The sequence below is a fragment of the Dryas octopetala genome, chromosome 5 (assembly GCF_963921425.1).
Source record: "Dryas octopetala chromosome 5, drDryOcto1.1, whole genome shotgun sequence".
NCBI lineage: Eukaryota > Viridiplantae > Streptophyta > Magnoliopsida > Rosales > Rosaceae > Dryas > Dryas octopetala.
Window position 1 is genome coordinate 17,289,499 of NC_141370.1, and position 20,133 is coordinate 17,309,631.

At 36.6% G+C, this 20,133-nt stretch overlaps 3 protein-coding genes across 3 annotated transcripts; 1 reads left to right on the top strand and 2 right to left on the bottom strand.

The window, feature by feature from the left end:
- Nucleotides 1-5,602: 5,602 nt before the first annotated feature.
- Nucleotides 5,603-6,584, bottom strand: LOC147285094 (Stress responsive alpha-beta barrel domain protein). Its single transcript, XM_086242999.1, has one exon. It carries the CDS (start codon nt 6,545-6,547, stop codon nt 5,735-5,737), a length of 813 nt encoding a protein of 270 aa, XP_086099125.1. The 5' UTR covers nt 6,548-6,584; the 3' UTR covers nt 5,603-5,734.
- A 4,687-nt stretch (nt 6,585-11,271) lies between these two features.
- LOC147285095 (B3 domain-containing protein REM19-like) lies at nt 11,272-14,665 on the top strand. The gene is made up of 5 exons (XM_086245006.1): nt 11,272-12,865; nt 12,996-13,170; nt 13,813-13,869; nt 13,997-14,148; nt 14,242-14,665. The coding sequence occupies exons 2-5, from the start codon at nt 13,161-13,163 to the stop codon at nt 14,440-14,442; spliced, it is 420 nt and encodes a 139-aa protein (XP_086101132.1). The 5' UTR covers nt 11,272-12,865; nt 12,996-13,160; the 3' UTR covers nt 14,443-14,665.
- Nucleotides 14,666-17,888: 3,223 nt separating this feature from the next.
- On the bottom strand, nt 17,889-19,106 carry LOC147285096 (F-box protein SKIP23-like). The gene has a single exon (XM_086245768.1). The coding sequence runs from the start codon at nt 19,104-19,106 to the stop codon at nt 17,889-17,891; it is 1,218 nt and encodes a 405-aa protein (XP_086101894.1).
- Between the last annotated feature and the right edge of the window lie 1,027 nt (nt 19,107-20,133).

The following is a 20,133-nucleotide window of genomic DNA, read 5'->3' on the forward strand; positions in this document are numbered from 1 at the left end:
ATCCATTGAAAGTTTTTAATTCATCAATTATTTTAAAAGATACTAACAAAAATAGAGTAACATAAGTAAGAAATCAATTCATCATATGTGACACTACTTACCCTACCCATCTTGCAATAACATATTTTTTTAGTATTTCTTTTATCTCTATTTTTTATTTACAAAAATGATTTAAATTTGAAACCTTTTTCAACATTAGGAAAAAAAATATATATATATATCACTAAACTACATTAGGAAAAAAAAAATATATATATATATCACTAAACTAATTAACAGCTAATTGGTCTTTTATCTCTTGTTATTTGCAAATTTTTCATCATTTTTATAGGTACCATATAAATGCTGTGAAAAAGAATATTCGATGACATTAATATATGTTGCTTATAGCCTATGGGTCTATGACTGTGACCGTCGACCACTGTGAGGCTGAGTACGTGCTTCTGAAGCAGAATATGTACATCTGGGATCAATCCGCCACAAATAAAAATAAATAACAAAATATATAATGTTAGGGTTAATTTCAATTCAGTACTTCAAGTTTGCTTCAAATTTTAATTTAGTACCTCATGTTTAAAATCTTGCAATGTCATACCACATTTTTCCAATTTGTTGCAATGTCATACCTCCGTCAGTATGACTGTTAAGAAATCTGTTAAATGTTGATGTGACACTCCCACAATGCTGACTAGATATCACGTGGTCTGACAACATAACACGTCATGCCAAGTGGCATAAAAAATAATATAAAATCTAAAAATTTTAAAATAATTATGTGGCATAATGTGTCATGTTTCTAGATTTTTAATTATTTTTATGCCACGTGGCATGATATGGCCTATTATCAGACCACGTGACATCTAGTCATCATTGTGGGAATATCATGTAAGTGTCACATCAATTTTTAACAGATTTCTTAACAGTCATACTGATAAAGGTATGACATTGTAATAAATTAGAAAGATAAGGTATGACATTGCAATAAATTAGAAAGATGAGATATGACATTACAAGATTTTAAACATGAGATACTAAATTAAAATTTGAAATAAACTTAAAGTACTAAACTGAAATTAACCCTACAAGTTATTACACAAATCGTCCACATATATCAATCATTGTGACATTGCATGAGTACAATGCAAAAATTGTATCGAAAAAGAATGTCAGCTATATATACACACACACTCAAGTTGCAGAGCATATATAGGAGTATATAATCTCTCCACATCATTTTGATGATTAACGTTTTAAAAAAAAAAGATTTACCTAGAAACTCTAGTGTTATAGTTTTAGAAAATATATCTCACATAAAAAAAAAAAAGAATAAATTATAATTTGGTACCTTAACTTTACATGTTGTTTTAACTTAGTATCCTAACTTTGAAAATTTACAAAAAAGTACCTCAACTTTCATTTTGTGTCAAAATAATACCTTTGTTAGTTTTTCTGTCAAATAAACCGTTATCTGCTGACGTAACATAGGTATTTTCGTCTTTTTTTCTAAATTTAAAAAATAATAATATTTTTAAAAAATTTTGAATAAAAAAATTTCATAAAAAAAAAAAAAGCCTTTCCCCTGCCATGCCCCACGCCCATCCCCCTTCCCTTCCCCGCCCCCCACCCAGCCCCTCCCCTCCCCCACCCCTCGTCCCTTACCAGCCCCCCACTCCCCCACCCATCCCCTCCCTCCCCCTCCCCCTCCCAGCCCCCACCCAGCCAGCCCCCAACCATCCTCCCCCTCTCCTTGCCCTGACCCACCCCAGTCCCGTCGCACCCCCTCCCACAGCCTCAACCCCGTCGCACCCCCACCCATAGCCCCCGTTGCAGCCCCAGCCCCTCCCCGCCCCGCCCCCACCCATCCCCTCCCATTTCCGCCCCCACCCAACCCTCCCTCAGCCATCCCAGCCCGCCACCACCCAGCCCGCCATCCTCCCCCCTCTCATTTGCCCGACCCACCATGAGTCTTAGCCCCGTCCTTACCCAACCCCCGACCCCTCCCCTGCCCACCTCCTCCCAATTTGTTTTTTAAAATTTTTAAAGTTTTAATTATTTTAGAAATTTTTTTTATTCAAATTATTTTTTAAATTTGGAGAAAAAGATGAAAATACCCCTACCACGTTAGTAAATAACGATTTATTTGACAGAAAAACTAATAGAGATACTATTTTGACACAAAATGAAAGTTGAGGTACTTTTTTGCAAGTTTCAAAGTTAGGTACTAAGTTGAAACAACATGTAAAGTTGAGATACTAAATTGTAATTTGCTAAAAAAGAAACGCAAAAATTTTAAAGACGCATATATAGGTAAGGTGTCATTTATTGTAAGATAACATGAAATCAATGACGTAGGTGATTTATGAGCTCTAACTCAAATGCCATTTAGACAGATTAATTAGGAAGTGGTTGATATCAATCAAGTTCAAACCTATAGTTTTGTTAGCAAAGAAAAAAAAAAAAAAAAACACACACAACATGTCAACATATTGCACGAGTTTTCATGTACGTTCTACTACAAGAAATATGAGCAAAAGCCACCTTCATTGGTTGCATAGAAAGGGATGACAATTGGGCAATAGGGACTAAAGTGTCTCAATTTTAACAAAATTGGGTGGCAATTAGACAATAGGGACTAAAATTCACAAATGCCACCCCTTTCTGTACAACCAATGAAAGTGGCCTTTGTTCATATTTTTGGTAGTGTGATCTTTTTGTAAAAGCAGCAGCGCGCCATGTGCTAAAAAGAACTTTAGCCAAAGATTGGACCTCGCCTGTTCATAAAAAAACAAAAGCACATATGAATGCTGATTGGCAAAAGAGATTGCAAAGAACCTTTCTCTATGTATAGATAATATTCTCTTGTGCGACAATCTGATAATTTATAATACTTATATTATTAGACTAATAATCTCTATATATATTTAATAATCCAGATGATATCATAAATATTTTATATTGCTATATTGTCTAGTAAGAAAAAATTTTCTGATATATAAATGCAGTGAAGTACTGTCCCCCCGCCCTGCAACATACACCTCAAGTTTTGTACACCATAATGCATGGATGGCATGGATGCATTGACAATAATAGCCCTCAAAATTCGTACTCAGTTGAGCTGCAACAGTGAGTTTGATTTTCACCAAAAAGGCACCTAGTGCAGTAGTGCTACTGGAAATAGGTGAAGACATTAATTTTCATGATTGGTAAACCTCAGCGTTTGAATTCTAGCTAACCAATTTTCATTGACCATCTACTTTTTTTGGTGAGAAAAAAGTCAGAGTTGACCATCTACCTACGTATCCGTACAGAAAACTGATAAATTAATTAATCAATTAATTCTATTGCTTTGTATATATATATATATATATTGTGCAGAAAAGAACAATTTGGAATATAAAAGGTAAATCAATATCAGCATGTCATCATTGGGCGTGTACCCGAAGATTTATTAGTACAAATACAAGAGGTGAATTTCCTATCATTCTTTGAGAATTGAGATTTTATTTTATAATTCAAAAAGGGTAAGTTGGTTTGTTTCCACTTTCCACAACACAGACTTTCTTTTCAAAAATAAAAAAATGATCTCAGCCTTGGGCTCAAAACATAGTAGCAATAGGGTAGCCCATGGCTAGGCCCAAAATTGTAGTCTTCAGCCTCCAAAGTCCAAACTGGACAATTCTTTGTCTTCAAAATTATTTTAATCTTGGTCATGTATTATTCATTTAAAAGTTAGTAATTGATGATCATAACCTGACATACACCAAGCAAGTGTGCCTTATGAATCCATTTTTATTTCTTGCTTTCACACAATTTGATTTATAATTTACAACGTAAGATTAAAAATCAAGTAAAAACAAATAGAAAAATAACAAGTAGAGGATCTAGATCTCACACAAAAACATACATTAATAATATGCCTCCAAGTTATTAACTGAAGAGTTAACTAAAATTTCGTCCACAATGCTAATTAGTACCACAACCTGATACACACGCATAAAGAGATGTCACCTCTATTTATAGAGATGGGGTCGATGATGAGTGACTAATTAATGATCCACTGATCCAGTGATCGTCATCGATCTTGTGAATTCAGAAAAGCTGAAAGTGCATTGACGTCTAGTGGTCTACATCTTCATCCATTAATAGACCATATCAAGCTGCGGTGGTGGGATCATATTCATGACGACCAGCTTTGTGACTTGACTGCTTTTGTTCAAATCACCTCCACCTTCTGCTTTAATATGGGCCATGCACACAATAAAATTAAGTTTCCCTAATGAGCTGGAACTGTGACAATATATAGCTCCCTAGGAATTAAGGCACCGTTACTACTAGCTAGGTATGATCCATGGGACATCAACTGATCAACGTTAAGATATATACATATATATGCTATGTTAATGAGTGGGTGACCATCTAAATTTTTCTGGTAAGAGTCTGCAGGTTGGACATCCACATATTCCACTGCAGAATAGTACTGAGCTTGTGTACGTGCCAGAATTAAAAGAGATGAATTTCAATATCTTTATTAGTTGCTTGTTGCATGCAATATATACAGCAACTACAAGTAATTTACCAGCTTAAAGGCTAAAACGTTACGTAGCCCACCCTCTCTCAATTCAAGGCTATTTTCAGCAAGATGATGCTTACATGCACAGGCTATAGGGCAGACACATTACACATAATTAAATACCTTATTGAGAAAACTTTCAGTACATTAATTATTTCATGCTTCTTCTGAATTATATTTGGCGAATGCCTTTTGACGGAGAAGAAATAAAAAATATAAAAACATCAAGGGTGTGGAATAAATTTTAGGGTGTCCATAGAGCCACCCTTTAAAAAATAAAAACTTATATTTGAGCTCAAATCAAAGGAACTTAGCCATACATAGTAGTTGCAACAGCAAGGCATGACAATTGACAAGTGCAAAGCCCCGAACCAAAAAAGGGCTTTTAACTGATATGGGCCCCCTTAACAATTAGCACTAGGCCCAAAATAGTCTTGAGCTTCCAAAGTGAACAACTCTTCTCCAACCAATTTGGGTTTGGGTTTGGGTTTGAGCTCACACCATCACCATGGGATTTTACCAACCCAAGCTATGCATCGTCAACATCCTATACACTAGTTGGCAAAAAAAACTTGTGTCCTATTATCCCTGTAATGGTCTTGAACACTCTTTCAGTTTTTTAGAAAAATATAAAAATAAAGATAGATAGTACATTTTTAAATGACGTTAATGCCTCTATACCCTATCGATAAATATTCTCAAAGATTTCAGAAGTGAAAGTTGGAAAAGACTATTTCTCCGATTATACATCCAAACAAACCAAGAGGTCAAAGACTATTTCTCCGATTTCAGAAATGAAAGTTGGAGACTTGCTTCCATACAAGGACGGATCCCACAGTTCAAAAAACATACTGGAAATACGGATGGAATTACCTAAACTCTGTTGTTATCCCTTGTCATTTTAACAGCCCAACCACCATGAAAATAATATTTGAAACAATTCTAGCCAAAGAAAGAGTACAACCATGCCCAACACCCAAAAACCAAATTGCAGCAAAGCAAAACTCAAAGTTGAGAGTACTGACAAAAAGATTAAAAGAGTAAACAAAGATCAAACTTGCATTTCATATTTGAAGCTGAATATCCAATAACACCTTAACTCAGCCAAATTTAAAATCCTACATTGGCTTATTGGGAGATTCATAATCAAATTACTCCAAATCTTCAGAGACTCGCAGATTGCGGCGATGGCACCACGTAATCGACAACAATCACGCTCTCCAAGTAATCCCGAACCTTGTCCTTCTGCAAATTCACCAGCTCCTCCTTGGAGTCCACCGCCTCCAATTCCTTCACTCCCGGAAAAACCCCAACCGACGCGATCGAATACCCTTTGGCTCTCGCCGGCGAGAAGTTCTCTCCGCAGCTAATCTGATCGATCCCTCCTCCGATTTCGCTGCCCTTAATCCCTTTAATCACCCCCAAAATCTCAGATTTCGCTTCTTCCCCCAGACCCTCCTTCAATTTCAAGAACGTCACGCGGATTGCGGACCCGGGTTTTGGGCCGAGTGGGCCTTGGAGGCCCTCGGCGACCCAATCGACGGCCATGACGTCTTCGCAGATGGGGAGGACGGACTCCTTGACGACGCTCAGGTGGTTGGGGTGTCCAGAATAGGCGGCGAGCTTGTCCTTGGAGTTGTAGCGGCTGTGGAGGATGTGGGTGAAGGGGAAGGGCGAGGATCGGGTGCGGAGGAGTGGACCGGCGCTCAGGTGGAGTGTCAGGTCCAGAGAGGTGAGGCCGTTGAGGCCGTTGACCATGGCATTGACCTTGGTGGGGTCCGTGTTGTCTTTGACCTTGAAGAGGACCACGTGCTCGATGATGGTTTGGGTGGACGAGGAGGACATCTTGATGGTGGTGGTGAAGCGTGAGCAGGGTGAGGAGAAGCGGAGAAGGGGCTGTTTGGGAGATGAGAAAGTTCGAGAAAATGGAGGGGACAAGTGAGAAAGTGTGCGTGCTCTCATCAGACACAGTGTCATATCCTCAAAAAGAATCGAATAGGTTTGGAGTTGTTGACTGCTGTTCTCTGATAGTGATGGTATTGGTGCCTTGGTGGGATGCTGTTGAAAACAATTGGGCCGAGTGAAAATGGACTTTGGGCTACTTCAAGCCCAATTGACAATCCAAAATCCTAATGATCATCAGGTTTGCTCTAGCTGGGCCCATTTGATATCAGTCCGTTAATCAATTTTTAACCACCAACTATTCAACTAACGAGCTTTTGGCCAGAAAAAAAAAAAAAAAAAAAAAACCCACCAACTAACGTGCTAAAGTATTTCTTAACATTTTAGTTCCACTTATTTTCTAAATAAAATCCCATTTATTTTTAAACAGTGTCAAATCAGTTAATATAGAAAAGTTGATGTGGACGCCATTAGGTTTGAGAATCGAAATGCTGATAAACAAAATTAATGGTGCATGTAGGTGAAGACTTTATGAGTAATTCTTCAGACAAAATTACAACAATAATATTTTAGGGTGGCGATCACTATTAGAGTGGTGACAAGTAGTACTAAAATGGGTAATAAAATCATAGAATAGTATGGTGATGATGGAGGAAGATTAAGAGGCTGATCATCAGGAGCCGTCGAAGCAACATTGCATTATCTGATACTACATAAGCAAATACGGATTGTAGTTGAAGAACTAGTTAATGAATTCCTCAGACAAAATTACAAATGAAAGATGAATATGAATTCACAATAAATCAATATTGTTGCTTCCAAAGTATGACTAAATTCGATTCTTGGTGTCTAAACGTGACGACAAAGTGGACAAGAATTGGTCATGATAAGCCACTTATCAATGCATACTTGGTGATATGTGTGTCTACAGTTCGCAAGCATCGCGCACTTGTCTTCTTCCTCAAACTCCTCACAGCAAATAACACACTCACCTTTGCAAAATCCAATTTTCTTATCCTTTTGATAACTGAAAGTTACATATCCTTGTCTCTGTTGTTGCTGCTGTGGTAATACTCGGCCGCCGGCGGATTCCATATCATGGGTTTGACCCGTTTGTTGAGTCCTCTTCAAACAACAGAAAAAGATGATGAAGATGATCATCATCATGATGACTATGTCGACTATAAAAATCAGACAGATTTGTATTGATACTATCAGAGGATCGTCATGAACATATGATGAGGATGATGATGATATTGGTGATATTGGAGGAATTATAGGCTGAGAAGCCACAGAAACCATGACAATTGACTGAGAGTTTGATAGAGAGATCTAGACTTAGACAATGTATTCTCGTTTATATAACACAAGCTACGGATTAGATTACTTGATGAAGAAGCAACAATTTTGAGTTTTCATGAAGAATTAAAATCGAAGCTAGCGCACCAAAGAAAACGAGAACCTTTTACTATGTTGATTTTGTGATTTGATTTTGTAGGGACTACTTAAGCTATTATATAGCAGCAAGTATTCCTGGAGAGCCAAGGAAGCATCAATATTCCTCAAAACTGAAGGAAAATAGAAAAGGAAAGTTACTAATTAAAATAACTAATTTTTTCTTTCTTCTGGTTAATAATGTAATTAGGAATTTTTATGTACGTATATAAGGTTTGTGTGAAATTGGCGGGATACACTTCCTAACAGTCTGCCCACTTCCTCACATGACTAAAATATACGCATCATTCTTCCCCATCTTTTCGAAGTTTTGGGTGTTATTATCTTAATCCAAAATTTCTTAATTAGGTACCCAAAAAAAATCGTAATTAATTAGCTATTCAACTTTGTTTTTTTATATCAAATTGTTTGGGCCCAATAAAAGCTATTATTCTTCGGTCGGTTCAACAAAAGCTATTAATTAATTAATTTGAATTGGCACCAATTCCTTCCCCGTGGTATTTTTGTAGCAAATGCATTCTTTTGTTTAAGTTATCTTGTTCGTCAATGAGTTGTTTACTGTGTAATAAGTAATTGATGTGCAGCAAAGAAAAATATCCTTGTATGGTTAATTGAACTTTTTGACCTACAGTACATTGTATCTTTTACTGTTCAAATTAATTAGATTTTTTGTTAGTACTATTTCATGGAAGTCACGTTATATACCTAATAAAATAAATGCCAAAGTTTAGATATTAAAATTCAAAAGGCCCTTAAATTTTTTTTCATAGTTCGGAGTTGCTTGTTTGGATGGATGGATGAGATATCAGGTTGGTTGTCTCCCATTATTGATGAAGGTGTACTTTTTTATGGTTCATTAAGTAATGAATTTCTCGATCCAATTATCCAAACAAACGAATACATCAAAAAGCTGATAAACAAAATTGGTTCATGCATGCGATAGTACTACATTAGCAATTATGGTTTTGCAGTTGAAGAATTAGTAAATTAACTCCTCATGTAAAATTACAAATTAAAGATGAATGAAGCACAATAAAGCTAGCAAAAGTATTAATTTGTTGCTTCCAATCTTTCTTGTAATCTTTAAAATATGTATTTGTTTATGGAAACAACATTTACGCATGCCCTCAATTTTGTTGCTATGGAATCAACATTTTAATTAATGCTTATATATATATACATATATGCTCCTTTTATTGAGATATACTTCAACTTATTTATATTGAGGTATACCCTGTTAGGGCCCACACGAGTCGTTTTTTGTCCATCCGAACCGTTCGCAAGGATCATCTTATTTATATATATATGATATATCCAATTTTATGATTATGTAATATTCTAAAAATGTTCTACAAAAAAAAAATATATTCTAAAGAATGTGACAGATACTAGAAGAGTTTTCTTGTTCTAAGAAATTTAATAATTTAATGGATACATATGGCATCAAATAGCTATTAATCTAGTAGTATTTCTCTTTAATAATTTAATGGGTACGATGGCCATTACTATTGCAATGAGGGGTATGATGGGTATAAGAAAGATTAATGATTGAGCTAGCAGCAAATCATGATTAGCATGTGTTGCTATGGATGGTGAGAGTGATGGCAATGGTAATACTGGAGCAAGCAGAGGCTGAGGAGCCCACGAAACCATGACACACAATTAATTGATCAAAGATAGTTTGATGTGCCTTGGCCAAAAAAAAAAGATAGTTTGATGTGCAACTTCAATTTATAAAATGGTATTGTCTTATATATATAAGCTAGGGATTGGAATACTCTTGATTATCAAGAAGCCTCGTTAATCCTCAACAGCCAAGGAAACGAGGAAAAACAAAAAAAAGAGTGCATAAAAATAAAGCTACGGTTTTGAGGTATTTGGGCCGAGTAGAATTGGACTTTGGTCTAACTGAAGCCCAACTGACAATCCAAGATCCATGTGATCGGATTTGCTCTGTTTTATTTCTTAGTTCACCACCCCTGCTTCTTATGACCTTAAAAGCACACGGCTGCCACATTGTGATGGATCCTGGTGGTAGATTTGGGCGCATTCTGATTCTGTAGTTCATGTTTTAGTTGTGCCCTGTTCGTTTTGTTTTGTTATTTACGCTCTAGTCCTACCATTTTACTGATGTTGATTGGATGCCACGTGATTTGACAATATGTCACCTCATGCTATGCCACGTGGCATAAAAAATAATTTAACCAAACCGGACCGATCAATTAAAATAAAATATATTTATACACATTTTTATATTATTTTATACACTTTTTAATATTATTAATATAATATAATATAATATTTGTATTCATGTGTTGATTTTGTTGTTGATAGATAGAAAGGAAGACCCAGATGGTTTATGACTTTATGCTGCTTGCTTCTCTGTGAGGGTTTGATACCAAAAGCGGCCCTTCACCTATCTTTTGCTTCGTTAATTAATCACAAACAGTCCAAACACAGTACTACTCTTTCTCTTGTGCCCTTATGTAGTGTACTGTAAGGTGTACCACACAAATTAACCCCCACCCATTTCTGACTTGCCTATCCCCTCTCTCTCTCTAGATTTCTACTCTCGCTTTCACATATCTATCTGATACCAACAGAAGACCCAAAAACCAGAAGTAGTTTTCAACTTTGGATAATATCAATTTGAGATAATATCACCATCATCAAGATGAAGTCTTCTCAGTTCTTTCTCCTCCCTCCCGCGACCAACTCTCTCCTCAGTCCGGCGTGGCGCCGGAGAGCTAGGCGGCGAAACCACCACCTCTCTTCGATCTGCCGCCCAGATCTCTTCTCTCTCTTCTCTCTCCTCCCTCCCCGATCACCCCTCTCTCCCTATGGTCTCCGCCTCCCCAACTCGGGCCCAAAATCCCTCAATCCCTCTCTCCCTCTATTATATATGAAGCATTTGCATTTTTTCTGCCGCAGAAATCACAAGAGGTTGAAGAGGTTGCTTTGAGGCATGAAGATATACATGGAATGACACCTCTTCATCTAGCAGCCTCCAAGGCCATAAAAGCAGTTAAGCCCTAACTGTTGGTTGATCACAAACAACGAAACTTTATGTACCATGTCAATTATCAATATCGTATACAAGATTTGATTTTACAAGATCCTTAATAGTGTCTCTTAGATGTCAGATATGTTAAATGAAACACACCCCTACATATGATTGCCAAATCTCTAAATGGAAGCCAAGGATATTCATTCAGTCATCACTATGGAGATCTGACTGTGATGGAATGCAGGGGTGGTGAATGCAGTATGGTGAATGCAGTTGTCAAGACATATCACTATCAATCATACGTAGGAGTGTGTTTCCTTCAACATCCCTGCCAAGGATCTTGTAAAACCAAATCTTGTATACGATATTGGTAATTCTCAATGGCATAGTGCAGAAAGTTTCGTTGTTTGTGATCAACCAATTCGCAACAGTTAGGGCTGTGGGAAAGAAGTTTATTAACTGCTTTTATATGGCCTTTGGAGGCTGCTAGATGAAGAGGTGTCATTCCATGTATATCTTCATGCCTTAAACCAACCTCTTCATTGTAGTTTAGTAGCAGTTGCACAATTGAAGAATGACCCAAAATGTAGCCATGTGAAGCGGAGTGCATCCGTATTCATCTTCTACAGTCGCGGCCAAGGGTGCCACTCCAAGCTGTCATGGATTTCCATATCTCAGACTATTGAGGAAGAAGTCCATGAAGATTATCATAGAAGCTTTGAGGTAAACAAAAGAGTCCAAGGATCTGAAGTAAAAAAGGAAGTCTGAGAGGCTCATTTGGTAGTTGCTGCACTTATAGCAACGGTAACCTTTGCAGCAGGAATCGCCATACCTGGTGGTTATGAAAATGGTTTTGCAGTTCTAGTTGATGATCTATTTTTCAGAGGATTTGTTGTATTTGACACTTTGGCCTTTATTATATTGTCTTGCTTTGTCTTTATGCACCTGTATATTATGAACTCCCAAGAGGGAAGAGATGTACAAAACGCTTGAGAAGCTCGTAGCAATGACCATGATTTCCTTGTTTTTCATGGTGGCTTCTTTCATTTGCAGCACATTTGTGGTATTAGGTGGCGGTTCTTCAAGATTTGCCATGCCGGTTCTTCTGCTCACCGGCACTTTCTTCGTTGCCACATGTCATTACTGGCTTTTTCAAAGTTCCTCTGGTTTCCAGAGTATTGAAATTAGCGCCTACAAATGGTTCTATGATACTTTTGGTGAACTTGCATCCAAGTATGAACTTAGCGGGCCTGGACAAAGAACAATGGGCTTCTTTTCTCGTTCTGTTATAGCTCTTTGGCAAACCATCCGAAGAAGATGAACTTAGCTGGCATGGGGCAAGAATGAGCTTGTAGTTATGTAAAACTTTTTTGTTGAATTATCCGAAGAATGCTCTTTCTCGTTATGTTTTCTTGTTATGTCAAACTTTTTTGGCTCTCTATGTTGGACTGAAAATCCCAGGTCATAAACATAAAAATCAGTTTGTGACATATTTTGGTGATGGATGATCTCTCTAATCATAATAGCATTGTGAAAAATTCCTGCTTTAATAGTTTTAGTGATCAGTTTGTGGGTTTGGTTTTGGAAATGGTATCCAAGTGGTGAGGGTGGTGTGGTGTTGATTTCTTGCATTTACTCGCTTTTAATTAGCTGTATTATGATCAGCATTCAAGCCTTGTTTTTTCTTTTTGGTGAAAGTTTGAGGCTTGTTTTTTCTTTTTTCTTTAGATAAATGTTGTTTAGCTAAGTTTACACTTGATTGCATTTACATGCCCTGATCTTGGTTGTTGCACAACAGTGTTACCGAGCGTCAATTTCACTTCACACTACTGATACTTAAGATGGCGGAAGGAACCTGGTATCATTACAATCCATTGTTACCAAGAGGAGGTGCTAAACGGGATCCATGTTTTGTGGAGGCAAAAAAGCTGGTAAGGATAGTACTCAATCTATTTGTCTACATGAATTTTTGTCATACAAAAATATTGAATTGTGGCACACATGAATCAGCATAAGGAAGTGTCAGGTTTCATGAATATTAATGCAATAAAGCAATTGCAGATCAAGTATTGTCAACTGGAATGGTGAGAAGAGAGTATCTGATGGATGGCAAGCCGTGCAGTGAGAGTGTACCACTTAGAGCTGGTGAGGAAGAAGCTTTCCAATTTTTAAAGAATGCAAACTTTGAGTTCCCACTGGTACCAAGTCTAGTTTGTCCACAACAACATGAAACATCATAAGTTTGTTTTTTTCTCTGAAATTTTGTGTATGGTTTGTCAGTTTTAGATGGTGTAATATTGATCATCATTGCTTATGAGTATGAGTTCATTAATAGGGTGGATTAATGTGGTGGGGGGGTAATGTATTTCATGGAGCATGTATTGGAAGGCTAGATGATAGACAACGAGTTTAAGGATGAAGACATGACCAAAAAGAGAGCTAGAGTGATATCATGTTTCTTGAATGGACCAAAACATTTGGAGATAGATTATCCTGAGGAACCCAATAAGAAATTAGATTATGCTTCTGTTGAAACCTCAGAGGACTTTACAACATCCCAAAAAGCAAGAGAGAAATCTCTATTAGATGATGCTTCTGTTGAAACCTCAGCATTGCCAAAATGAAGGGAGAAATCTACATTGCCATGTCCTTTGCCTCAAAAGAAAAGGAGAACTAGTTCAAGTAGGAATACTGAGAGCAACATCAACTTACCAAATGGGGTTCCATATCTTGAATCAGAAATGAAAAGTACCACAGAACCTGCAAATCCCCCCTTGTTTCCAGTAAATCTGTGTATCTGTGAATTTGTGCTTCATTAGGTCTGCATTATAACTTACAATATTTTGGATTTTATTTTTTTATTTTGGGGGTAATGCAGGCCATGGCAGAGTAGCAATTGATCAAGTCAAGAAAAAGAGAAGCCCCATAAATAAAGGTACTAATTCATGAACTCTGAAATTGGCTTGTCTAGCTCTCTTGAAATTGGTAAGTCCAAGAGAATGAGAAAGTACAAAATTAAGGCTAAGGAAATCTGATTTTATTTTATATTGACCTCACTGTAGGCAAATACAAAATTTCAAGGATTGGTGGGCAGGCTACTCAGAGCCAAAGGCCTTCATCTTTGGGGGTTCCAAGGGTTCTTGAAGCTGCCAACAATTTTGTCTCAAAGAATCCATTTTTCAGAGTCTCTCTGTGGTCATTCTCTAAACTGTTGGTAGGGTCATTAATAACATATATATTTATACAACTTTGCTTCAAGCATAAATACCACATTCAACCAAATTACTTGTATATCTACCTTATGCAGCATATACCAGCAAGTTTTTCCAAGAGTATCATTAAACAGAAGAAACAAATGGTCACACCTTTGGTCGGAGATAGATCGTGGCATGTGACTTTGATTGGTTATGGTATCCAATCACCGGCTAAACTTTCTGGTGGTTGGCAGGCTTTTGCAAAGGACAATTGTTTAAGAGCAGGAGATGTTTGCATATTTGAGCTGATCTAGAGAAATGACAATGTTATGGATGTTCACATTTTTAGAGCTTGATTAAGCGCAAAATAAGTCATTTAAAGAGGTGTGTTAGGGTACAAAAGATTGGGTTGGTTGAACATGATAGAATATGGAAGGAGAGGTATTGTGTCAGTGTGAGAGAAATTTGGTGTTATCTCTCTGTCTTTTGTCATAATTTAAATGAGGTCTAGAAACCCACATACAAGGTACTAATTCAACTATGTATGCTACTGAAATTTATTTTGCATGACTAGTTGGACTGCTGAGAGCTTGATTTAGAAGATTGAATGCCCATGCCCTCATACAATGTCTTCGATCTGTCTTAGAAGGTGAAGAGAAAATATAAACTCAACTAGTAATATTGGCAATGTTTAGCTTTGATTAAGCATGAAAAAACAAAATTAAAATCGAGCATTGGGTTTGGAGGCTTGTGACTAATCAAATTAAAGCAGTGAGTCTTCAATTGATAGCCATCCTAATTAGTTTCAATGTTAGACAGCAAAAATGATGAATCTCAAAGATGGACAAATTGATGAACTTATAACAAGCAGCAGAAGCCAAAAATGAGTCCCTATGAACTGTAAAGTTGAGAAGGGTAGCTTAAACTTATGAATGATATATGCCCAGATTTGATTTGATATGTATGCAATATTTTCCACAATATATTTGGAGGTATTTATTGGTGCATCCCGTAGCCTAGCTTGGAGTGGTTAATGGATCTTTCCCTTGCTCTTTAAATTCCAGTAGTAGTCTTTCCAGTTAGCTTCTTTAGTTTTAACCTTTATTTTATCTTCTAATACTGTTCAAATTTATTAATGGCTCAAGTATTAAATTAGCCACCAACTATTGGGGTATTTCAACTAGCTCCATGAACAATAAAATCTTTCTAGAAGACTTTTATGATTATGTAATATTCTACGTAATGTCATGATACTAGAAGACTTTTTTTGTTCTAAGAGATTTAATAATTTAATGAATACACTGTACACATGACAATAAATCAATAACTAGCTATTAATCTAGTAGTATTCTCTTCACAAAATTAGAGAGATCCTAAATTTTAAATTTAAATCTCTCAATCCCGAATAAAAAATTAATGAATGCATATATAGGGCATATATATATGACTGTTAGCTATTTAGCTAACATATCTCTCTGTACCAATACAATGCTCAAGATATATTGTTAGTACCATATATACCCATACTAAAAGTATCATATGAAGATTATGTCTCTGGAAGTAATAGACGCGCATGAAAACCAATCCTCAGAAGCAAGTAACAATATTCCCAGTGGTTGCAATTAAGAAGGTCGAGTAAGAAAACAAAATCGATGAAACCATTTCAACACTCATAGGTTTGATCTTTTACAATTTCATTCTCAATAACCTGCGTACTAACTATGAGTACGTAGTAGTACTACTACATTAAAGGTGAATAAGTTCTAATTAGTGAATTAATTCCTCGGACAATAAATATTACAAATTGAAGATCAATAAATAAAAATAAAGCTATAGGATTTGACCATTTGTTGGTTTCAGCGTATCAATAAATTGGTGTCAATGATCGATTGATCTAGTGAATGACACCTAATTCTTGATAACAGTTATAAATCCAGTATAAAAAAATGGTCACAACATTGATCTAGTGAATGGCACCTAGTTCTTGACAACAGTTATTAATCCAATTAAAAAAAAAATCACAATTTGTATCAATTAAACAAATAGTTGGAATTCCCAAAGTTTGATCAGTGCAATATCCAATTTTCTCATCCTTTCTATAACTGAAAGTTTGATAGCAGCGTTGGTGGTGTTGTGCAGTAGCCATAATGACAATGTTCCCAGCTGGTTGACGTGGCGGCCTACCGGATTCGATATCATGGGTTTGGGGATCTGTCATCCTATCCCTGGGAATGGGATCACAATATACGTACCTTAATTGGTCAAGAATTCTTTCACAATTCTTAGTAAAAAAACTCCGATTTTGAGTGGGATGACAATGGCCGCACCGATGACCACTAAACTTACTGAGTGACATAATAGGACGATGGCCTTTACTATCTTACATATCCTCCCTGAACCTATCTTGGGATAACAACGAATTGATACGATGGCCACTACTATTGCAATGAGGGGTATGGTGGGTATGATGGGTATAAGAAAGATTAATGATTGAGCCAGCAGCATATCATGATTAGCATGTGTTGCTATGGATGGTGAGAGTGATGGCAATGGTAATACTGCAGCAAGCAGAGGCTGAGGAGCCCACGAAACCATGACACACAATTAATTGATCAAAGATAGTTTGATGTGCAACTTCAATTTATAAAATGGTATTGTCTCATATATATGAACAGTAAGGTCAATGAGAAAGTAAAGGAAGCCAAGCCACATTGGGGACACAATCTCACGCAATTCATTCAATCCATTCAAAGATAGGCAAAAGGATGAACTTACACAGATCAAAAGACTTGAAAACTTTTTTTGGTCGAAAAAAGACTTGGAACTTGGAAGAAGCAAGGGTATATAATCTGAAAAAAGTACTCGATCAAGATATGTTATTGCTGCTCTTGATTGTGGGAATGCAGGTAAGAAAGAACAATACTTGGCTCTTCCTTTGAAGGAGCACCTCCTCCAACCCCATCTCACCTCTTCATGTATGAATTAATTTTTCATTTATTTAGAACGAAAAGACCATAAAGGACATGTGTTTGTGAGATGAGATTGGAGGAGGTGCTACTTCAAAGGAAGGAGCCAATCATTGTTACCAAGAAATGCAATCTGTCCGTATGAGTAACACAAGTCTCTTTTTTATTTTTGTAAGTCCTCAAAACACAAGTACAAATACACAACATTCCGCATATACAAGGAAAAAAAGATAGATGTTTCTAAATTGATGGTGCAAAAAAGTTGTTAGATGTATAGGGAACTTAAAGTCTTAAACTATAGAAGGATGAGAACAACATAAACAAGACGCAATATATATCAAATTATCAAAAGAATAGAGGCAAGCATGTTGTATTCAAGCTTGGAAGCAGCTGGAGAGACCAAAGTGAAATCTTTGGAGTCTCAAAATGCGTACTAGATGATAGTTTCTATTTTCAATACTATAATTCACTATTTTGTTGTTCATGTTTTAGTTGATGCCTTAAGTTGGGCACTTCTAGTGTTTTTTGACGTGTTCGTTTTGTTTTGTTGTTTACGCCCTAGCCCTACCATTTTACCAAAAACAAAAAAAAAAGCTCATGGGGGCTGAAATGGGTTGTTCTAATTCTAACATGGACAAATAGGTCGATCATCAACATATACATATATAGTAATAACTTTGTAACATTACTCCATGATAATAGAAGCCAAGCACTAGAATACACACTAGCTTTTGATGTGAAAGAAAACGTACATAACAATGAAATTAAAATAAAGAAGCATAATGTATATAAAATCATAGGACATAGTCAAGTTTTATCTTCTGTAATTGTGAAGTGTAAAGTTGAGAAGGGTAACTTAAACTTATGAATGAGTGGGGTCTCATTACAGGCATCTTGGATTGGATTATTGGGCATTTGTTGATCCGATTACGGCGTTTGAATTTGGAGCACAGTTGGTTTTTTGCATCAAGGAGTTTCTCCAATGGACCACGATGCCTCTTGGAGAGGACACTCTGTATTAACGAAGTATCTATAAGCAGGCAATTCCCCTGGAATCCAGGTAAATCTTGAGCAGAAGCAGAGAAGTTGCAATCTGCACCTACAAACAATATTCGATCACCGAGAGACTCCACCTCAACCCATTGCTTCTCTACTGCATTCAATTTATAAACCCTGAATTGACGCGTAGTAGTGTCATCTTTGTCGACTTCATAAGGAGCTATATATCTATCTACTAAAAGCAGCTCTCCGGGTGATTCTATCAATGCCTTGTGGTGACCATAGCCATCATCTACTGGAGACGCAATTGTTGTCAGCTTTAAGGAAGAATCAACCACCACAGCCCTCCCATCCTTTGCAACAGCAACGAACTTTCCTTGGTAAAATTTAACATCTCTATAACTGCAATAAGAGATTGTATCATATACCAGGCTGCATTTTTCATCGTCAACACCTAATTTCTTGTGGTATAATGCTCCATCATAAGCAACAAACATGAGAGCAGGGCAATCGGAATTCGAGGACATGGCCACTCTATAACTAGAAACATGGCCTTTATTTTTTAGGGAGATGAGACGTAAAAATTTTGCCAATTCAAAGACGCGAAAATTCAATAAGTTTAAAAACATTGGGCGTGGCATGGGTGGTAGCCTCTTTAAGGGGTGTGAGGGGGAGAGAGGATGTAGCAACGGAGTTTTAACTTTACACAATTCTCCGGATTCTTTGACTCTAACCACCCAACCCCCCCAACTGACATTAGCAATGGCAGGAGGAGGTGGAGGTTCCACATGATAAACTACGATTTCGGAGAGGGTGATATCATCGTCACTGAAGCAGTCATAAGGTGGGTCGATGTGAATTCTCATAGGGTCAAGTTTTTGTTTCTCAAAGGGCGGAATAGATGAGCGCCATGAGCGACAGACTGCACGGAATCGGGAAACATCGATTTTAGTGTTGAGGCACTTCCCTATGTTCCCTAATAATTCATGTGGAAGATCGCTCATGCCCGTCATCTTATCTAGCTTCCATATATATATCTTCAACAACAGTTAATGGAATCGATCATCAGGACTCATATATATATATATATAGCAGATTGATTATGTACATTAATTGAGACCCAAGTAAAAAATAAACAAACAAATTAACATGTATCAGAATTGGCAAGTCTTGAGCAGCAAGCAACGCGGTTGTGAAGAAGATCGAAGAAATTACTGAGAACTTAATCGGACAGGGCTTCTCTCCTATTCTGATCAGGAGTGAATTGATGGATCCATATATTGGTAAAACACAATTTCTACTAGATATTTATATAACAATTAATCAACGAAAACCAGATCTCCAAATGAGTTCACCAATTCACCCATATATACAATGTGGACTTAGGAAAGTCTGATATTCATTAATCATCACTACTTAACCAAAACGCTGGAAATTTCAATGTTTTATTACATTGTTTGAGCTTTTTCTACATGAACATTAATTAGAAGAAAGACGGATGAATTTGAAACACTTGGGGAAATTTGTTTACACATGTATAATAATCTAAGTGGTAGCTACTTCTTGCAATTGCTTCACTTTTGCAATGTATTCAGTCATTGCTTCTTCTTTGTCCTTCCCTGAGGAACAATTAATACACAGTTACACATACATATATATAGTAAGTAACTCAGTTTAGCAATTAGCAAAAGTATATACTATATTAATTAGCAATTATGGTTTGTGATTGAGGATGGAAATAGTAAATTACTTCTTCAGGCAATATCACAATTAATGAGTTTATAGCTTCCACAATATTATAATATTTGCTTAAGGTATTGAAATAAAATCTTTCTTAAAAAAAGTATTGAAATAAGGTCATTCTTTAATGATGACGTTAGTGCTTACAATATGACGCTCTTATGTTAATTTAATTAAAAAGACGCACAAGATCGAGCATAAATGATACATTAATTGAAATATATATCAAAATATACAATCACATATGTTATATGGCCGGTGTACATCTTTAATGACATAATAGATAATGAGTGAACTTAA